Here is an 8,222-nt window from a genome sequence, read left to right as displayed (position 1 = left end):
AATCATGAAAAGGCATGTCTGGCTAAATGACGTCATGGCATGCCCATCTTGGCATGCCCGTGCCGCTGTGACATGCACCCTAGGTTTCAGGGATTTGAGGTAAACCTAAATCTAGAAAAAGAAAAAGGGAATGATTGTTTTTACTAAATAAGTGTCGATGAATGAGTTCAATTGTTTTTCTTTCCCCTTTGTCATTATCCCTTACCAAATGCTCCCTTAGTATTTACCGTCTCCAATCTCGTTTTAGGTGGATGGAAAGTACTACACATTGACGTTTCAATCTCTTTATTGCTATGTCATCATCTTCATCTTTTTATTGACACAAACTTTCTTTGGGTAGAATTTTCATCTTATTACTGACACAAACTTTCTTTGGATAGAATCTGTTCCCTTATACCTCTTCGCTCTGGCAGGTATCACATAATCAATACCTCTAATAAGTTTTAAGCTACAAAAGGCTTGATAAAACCCAAGAAGGTGTCCAATTGACCAATTCTGATAATAGGGAATCCAAATTCCTTGAGGAAATATACAAAGGAACCATACTACAGGATGACAATGTGTTAACTAGAAACAACAAATCATCACTTAAAACTTGTAAACGTTACTTAGATGTAGTAGGGTAACAAGTCTACACTTTCCACTTTCCAGTGAAGTAGCAATTTATATTACTGCAAGAATTTGAAGTGAAGGATCCAAATTTTTATCAAGCCTCTACATGATATCTTATAACTGATCAATTAAATAGAGGTTAGGATCCCTATTGTTATGTAAATTTCCATCAACCTTATACCCAAATGCTCAAGACTATGCATCAAGAAAGTAAGGGTTCCAAGATCAATGTTACAAGTCAACTGAAGTAGACGAATGAAAACAGAGAATTGGCAAGAGATAAAAAGAGTAATTCTACTGGAAGTTTAACTGCATGTCACAAGATGATCATGACAGTCTATAAGAACAAAGTAAACTAGAAAAAGCGTGTGTGCCCTATATTACATACCTCCGAGCATAGTTGCTAGTTGATGGCCACTTGAGCAACTTATCAACCTGCTCCTTTGATAAAACGCAAAAGAAAATAACTAGGACAAGATGTCGGATTGCACCTGTTTACCGCATTCTTGGTCTCTTAGGAAGGCTGCCACTTGGGTGTCTCCTATCTGGTACCCGAGACTTCCCAAATGCTTTTATTTTCCTTCTAGCTCTCTCCTCTTCACTGTCTGATTCAGCCCCATTTTCTTTATCAGCATTAACTGCTTCCTTTTCCAGCTCTTCCCATGTTTTGCCTTCTTCCTCTTCTGAAACTTCCTCTGAATCTTCTTCCACGTCTTCCTCAGAATCCACCAAGGATGCACTATCATCATCCTCCTCTTCTTCTGAAGCAGAGTCAGATTGTGCATCAGAAGGCACATAGCCTTGGTCAGATTCCTGTGAATTATCAGACTCTGAATCACTGGCCTCCATGTTCAAAAATTCCCACCCACCATCCTCTATGAACTTCTCTGGGTCATCAGTTATTGTCTTCAATATAGGTCTCCAATTAAGATTTAGCCTGCTCTCGTAATATTTGAGGTCAGTTGTATCAAGCCACTCCTTGATGCCATCCAAGGATGTTGAAGGGATAGAATCAATCCGAAATACATCTCTCTTAAAGTCCTTGAAAACAACTGCCATGTCAAAATTCTTTTGCCCAAGACCTACTCTTTCAAGATTTACAATTTCAATCTCAACTAAAGTAATTACTACAAAAGGTGTTTCTATAAGCTCCACTAAGCAGCTTGAAGTTGGGACAATAAAAGCTGAAGATTTGTGCGGTACCCCATGGAAACCAAGTTCTCTTAGTGGCTGATCAAATTCCAAATCATGCCCCTTAAATTGAGGTTGTCCCCATAGATCGTTCACTCGATTCACGAAAGTCTGGAAATCCATATTTATCTTGTTTTTCCGAGCTCTCTCCCTTTGCTCTTCCTCAATCTCATCAGGATCATAGGCAGATCTTTTTCCACCTCCAATAGTCTGGACCACATCCATAACTTCGGCATAAAACTGAACATCTTTGGTTTTCTTGTTTCCCACCATTATATGGTTGTGCAGATGGAAGTGCAAGAGAGTGATCATTTCCTTCTCTGCTGGCTGGAAGAAAGCATGCTTGATGTTACCATACATAATATCTGCACGTTCATCATTTCGTGAAGTTGAATACCGAAATCCATTAGTGTGTGCCTCTAAGGTGCCTGTTAGCTTCCTTCCGCGACCACCAAAAACTGGACGAATCCATAGGTCAAGTAACCGTATTGGTTTAAACTTTGCTCCACCGACTTGAAGTCTTTCCTGCGTAACTAAAGTTGCCCTCTCGGCTCTTTCTGATTCACGGGACGTAACTTGCCTCCTTAGGGTTTTAATTTGTTGCACAATTTCGCTACTGTGCCTTGGGTCCCTGGACCGGAAGGATGCTTCCTTGATATAAATAGATCCCTGGTACTTCAATGAGTTTGAATCATAAGGATTAAAAGGAGTACCAGGAACATTAAATATTATACGAATATAACAAGTACGATTAGTATCCTGCTGGCTGGTAACACTCTTCACAGTGGCAATATGAAAAGGGACCATGCTTCCGTGAACAGGCAAAAGGATTGCTTCATGCTTCTGGTCTACTTGGATCATCAAATCTCTTGGCGTAGGTAGATCATTAATATTCTTATATGCATTTAAATCACCCGAGCCTTTCATGGCACCTCGGTTATCCATTGTTCCAGAGCCCCCGCCAGCAAGCCTCCTAGCAGTTTCTTCATTCTTTTGCCTTGCGAGTTCTGCTTGATGCTGCCTACGTAATTCCTCTTTTGACGTCTCATGGTTAACTGACCTTAGTGTTGCCTTTGAAGAGCTGGCATCAGCACCATTAGCTTCAGGTTTGACTTTTATCTGCTTTTCATCGTCATCTTCTTCCTCATTAAATGAGTATGCAACATCCTTTACAGCTTTAGAGCTAATAGATGTTACCACTTCTGGAGAATTTATTCCAACAATAACCGTATCAGCAAGCAAAAGAGATATTTTTTGGGTCTTTGGATTCATTGTATCTGTCTGCAAATTCTGAAAACCAAGTGACACATTAAAAACCATTCCTGCTTTCAACACTCTGTCATTCTTGCTATTAAGACTCAGCCCTGACTCACGGAACTCGAGACCAATTCCAGTTCCAGCTGATTTTGTCAAATGTGCAATCAGCTCTGGTGCATCCTTCTCAACTACGGAAAGGGATGCTTGATAGGCAGCAGAAACCTTATTACCTGATTTCAGGGTGCCAATAGCTGCTTCATGAGCCCTAAGCAAGACCTCGTACGCTTTGCTTTGCACTGGGTTAGCATCAATTAGAAATGTTCGAGCAATATTCGAGCAATAGCTGTTATAACGAGAGCCAATTGCACATATAATCACGCTAGTGGAATCGAAGTAGAGGTGTTGATCATTGCTGGATGCACTTGGTCTGAGATCAAATTCCCCTCCACTCTGAAAAATTGGAGGGTAGCAAATATCAACATTTTCTGCCTTCAGCTTCACCTTGGCCTTCGCAGGATCGAGTATGACCTTTTCTGTATCATCCATCAAGGTAGAATGTGAGATTTTCTTTTCCTCATCGATGACCTTTTCCAGCTTCGGGACTACATAATGTTTCATTACAGATGAAGTCAAGTAAGCAGCCTTCTTTACATTTGTTATCTCATTGCTGTCCTTCACAGCAAACAGCTCTGAGAAGCCGTTGGTTATATCCATAAGCTGAAAGTCTTCACCTTTCAATTTCTCATCCCATGTCTCCAAAAGATTTCCCTCAGGTGCCTCCCGTGCTATGTGTCCAACAATGGGAGTATCATGACCATCTGATTTAGACTGACTATGTATTGCATGAAAAATAGATTCCATGAGGGTAGTTCCATCATCCTTTTTAGTCTTCACATGCATCACAACTTCCACACCCACAGTTTCTTTTGCTGGTTTTTTCAGAACTTCAAGTAGTGAAACCTTCTTCTGGCTACACAAGAAATGAATCTGCTTTTTCATGAATATCATAACCGTATCCGGAAATTCATAACCAACCAGCCATACATTAAGGGCCGATGATTTTAAATAACGTAAATCTTCTGATGGAGGAGGGGTGGCTATTGCAAGAACCTCACAAGCACCCCACATTTCATCACGGTGTTCACTCCAGTGTGAGTATAACATCTTTAGCCGCTTACTAAAATTTTCAATGTTAATTGCATAAGCACCTCCTCCTGCTGTAGATTCTTTCTTAATAGGAGGTTTGGCATTTCCATTTCGATCAGCCATAGAAGGGTACAACAGTGTCAGACTTAATATTTTGCTCAATTGATCACGAGCAACTGATAAACAAAGCAATTATCAGTTTACTTTCAACACGCCATTACCAAAACTTATCCCCAAATAAAAATCTTTTAAGAAGTATTATAAGACTGACCCAGTTAACATAATCCGAGTTTTTACAAAACCATATCAGAAAATGTAACAAACAGATTTGATTGATATACTATAAAAAAAACATGTGTATTTGAAATCAATAGTTTACGATTGCAGTGCTGCACAGTACCATCATAGACAATAGATAATTTAAACTTCTCATATAACATTACAAAAAGACTACTCCTGTAATACAGACATATATGATATGGAAATATATAAAATCTTACCATCATACAAGTAAACAGTCCCAGAAAGTTACAATCTTGTCAATCCGAATTTCCCTTTTTTGGTTTTTCAAATTAAATAGACAAAAATTTAAGTGTGATTAAAAATTATAAATTCACGTGAACTTTAAGTAAACAATCTACAATTGCAGTCCTGACATCCTGAACAGTACTATGAAATGAAACCACACATAATGATACAAGATTCGTAAATAATAGATACTAAAACTTCTCATTTAACATTACAAAAAGACACCACCTTCAAAAAAATACAAAAAACACGTGAACTTCAAGTGAACGGATCAATATTGCAGTCCTAACATCCTGCACAGTACTACCAAACCACATATTTATCCAAGATTCGTAAACAATAAATATTGAAACTTCTAATCTAATATAAACATTACAAAAAGACAACACATCAATACTCATACTTTAATCATCACACAAGTGAAGTGTGCCAAAATGTTATAATCTTGTCAAGATCAGAATTTTCATTTCTTAGCTTTTCAAATAAAAATACAGAAAGATTCCTGCACTAAAAACACCCGTGAACTTCAAGTCTCACCAGTTTACAATTGTAGTCCTAACAATTGTAGTCCTAACGTCCCGAACAGTACTATTATCTAACCGCACACAATGAACCAAGATTAGTAATCCAAATATACTTAAACCTCTCAAATAACATTACCAGAGGACAACAGTCACAACACATTCAATAATCATCTTACAAGTGAACTTCCCCGAAAAAATTAGAATCATGTCAATTGTCAAGATCATAATTTCCCTTTTCTGGGTTTTCAAATTAAATACAGGTAATTCAAATTTCATACATTTAAACTTTTCCCAAAACTAATAAAATCATCAAGATCAAAATTTCCATCTTTGGATAAAAATCACACCTTGGTCTTAAATTTTGACCATCTTACTTACAACATAAGATGAACTTCTAATGGGCCCCACTATTAGTACAAACACACATATATACATCCATATCTATCCGCACAGACTTAAACAACATAAGCAAATTAACATGGATTCACCTATACATACAAACATCATTAAAGCTCCAATTTTTAACTTCAAATATACAAATGGATCCATTTTATCCAATTAAACATACAATATAAACCAATCTTTATATATTCACCATATATAAAATTTACAAAAAATCAAAAAAAAAAAAATTGATTACCTTAAAAATCCAATCCAATTTCCAAATAAGGAAAGATCAAGAAAATAAATGGTTGGTGTAAAGATCAAAACTATGAATCAAATATACAAAATCTTGGGTGTGTGTATATGTAAGGATGAATTATATAATCATTTCAAGATTGAAAAATGATAAATCAATGGGTTTTATTATTGGGTGTGTGTGTGTATGTATGTGTATGTATACATGTAGATTCGGATATGATCTCTAACTATCTCCAACCTTGTCTATGATTTTATTAGGTTTTGACAAATTACCTTAACGGTCCCTTACGTCTGATTAATTTACAGAAATACCGATGGTTTAACTATTGTGCTACTTGCTCGCTGTGAGCAGTCGCCTGTGACTGCACAGGACTTTTTTGCGAGGTTTCAAAATTTGGAAATCGATTTCAATTACTTTTGTTCCGAAAAAATAATTATTCGTAACTCACGATTAGAAATATTTTTCTTATACATTAAATTATATCATTTAATTAGAGCGTGATAAGATAGCTAAAGTGGTTAAGCGTTTATCTGTTCTGGATTCGATTCTCTATCACCCCTGAAATTTGTTAGAACAGATACTCAATCGTAAGGTGTATAAGCTAAATTAGTCAAAAAAAATTATATCATTCAATTTTATTTTTCAAATTAAATATGTCAAATACAGAATTGTACTCAATAAGATTGGATCTAAGAAAGCTGAGTACATACAAAAAATAAAGTATTTTGATGTTATTATTTATTATTCATTATATTAAATATTCTTTATGGAGTATAATCCATATAGACCATATACCGATAATAATTATTTAATTTATAGATTAAATAATAATTAATAGTATATATTTTAATAATACAATAGCATTAGTTCAAATATATACTTGGACCCAAAAGTAAATTCCAAGTAATAGAGTCCAAATATATATATTTGACAGGATCATTTGTATTTCCTTACTTTTTTTTTGGGAATTTGTTAAATATACCAACTTTTGAAAATTTATTTGCAACTCTACTATTTTACTTAAAATTTTGCAAATTTACTATCTTTTTAAACATTAAAATAATTAAATTGCAAAAATATTATCTTCATCTTCACACTCCTTTTTTTAACTTCTCTAGTCTATCTCTCTCACTCTTCTCTCACCGACTCTCTCTCCTCCTCATTACACAACCTCATCCTCCTCAATTTCATCAATAACCACCTCCTCCATTCATCCGCCACCACTCACCTCCAATAACCACCTCCTCCACTAATCCGCCTCCGTAACCACCATCACCTCCCTGGCTCCCTCTCTTCTTCCACCATAACCATCACCACCGCCTCCATATCCACCGCCACCGCCTTCACGACGACCTCCATATCCACATTCACCGCCTTCACGACGGACTCCTTCATATCCACCGCCACCTCAATAACCTCTGTCGCCTTCACGACGTCCACCGCCGCCTCCACCGCCTCCACCGCTTCCGCGTGACTAAGCTTCGTTGACGATGATGTTACGATCGTCTAACTCCTGGCCATTCATTCCTTCAATCGCATCACGCATCGACTTCTCGTCCTTAAATGTAACAAATCCAAAGCCTTTTGATCTCCCTGTTTCACGATAGTTGATGATCTGCACATTAATCATTATTAACGACTTAGGTGGGGTTGTTTTCAGTTGATTTCATGGTTACTTTTGTGGTATTAGTATTGGCCCCGGAGGGGTATTCAATTTTCGCCATCTGGACAAATTATTTTGCAACTAAAAGTAATTTTCAACATATTTTTTCAAATTTGCATTTGTTGTTGCATATATGGTTGCTAGAAGTTGTAGATATGGTTGCAAATGCAACCTCCGTATTTTTGTAAATATTTTTTGAAAGGTAGTATTTTTGCAATATTTTTTAAAAACTGACAGTATTTTTACAAAAAGTTTATAAAATTTAGGTATTTATGAGAAAAACCTTTTTTTACAGGAGTATTTGCTGACTCTGACTTCATGTAAATTTGCAAATATACAAAACCTTTTTTGAATCTGATTACTTGGAACTAGTTTACTAAACCGTGCTTCGTAGCGGCCTTCTAAAATAATGTTTCGCTTTTTTATATTTCTTCTCTGATTTTGGTTATTTTAAAATTATGAATAAAAAATAAAATAAATTAAGAAATTTAAAAAGCCGTTATATCATTAAACATGTTTACTCTAATGATTCGCTCTCTCATTATTCACAAATCTAATATTATAAAATTCTATTATTTATTAGTCAATAATCAATATAATATTTTTCTATTTAATAATATAAATATTTGAGAAAATAAGAAAATTAGATTGAAATGGT

The 8,222-nt window shown here is 35.9% G+C and overlaps 1 protein-coding gene across 1 annotated transcript; it reads right to left on the bottom strand.

Moving 5' to 3' along the window:
* Positions 1–787: 787 nt before the first annotated feature.
* LOC141665125 (FACT complex subunit SPT16-like) lies at positions 788–6,174 on the bottom strand. The gene is made up of 2 exons (XM_074471113.1): positions 5,899–6,174; positions 788–4,382 (listed from the first exon to the last, which is right to left on the bottom strand). Exon 2 carries the CDS (start codon positions 4,327–4,329, stop codon positions 1,108–1,110), a length of 3,222 nt encoding a protein of 1,073 aa, XP_074327214.1. The 5' UTR covers positions 4,330–4,382; positions 5,899–6,174; the 3' UTR covers positions 788–1,107.
* Positions 6,175–8,222: the final 2,048 nt, after the last annotated feature.

Source organism: Apium graveolens, chromosome 1, assembly GCF_009905375.1.
Source record: "Apium graveolens cultivar Ventura chromosome 1, ASM990537v1, whole genome shotgun sequence".
NCBI lineage: Eukaryota > Viridiplantae > Streptophyta > Magnoliopsida > Apiales > Apiaceae > Apium > Apium graveolens.
This window is presented reverse-complemented; position numbering and strand designations above follow the sequence as displayed.

Excerpts from the sequence above, each read along its gene's own strand:
- LOC141665125 (XM_074471113.1), bottom strand. The coding sequence starts at position 4,329 with ATGGCTGATCGAAATGGAAATGCCAAACCTCCTATTAAGAAAGAATCT.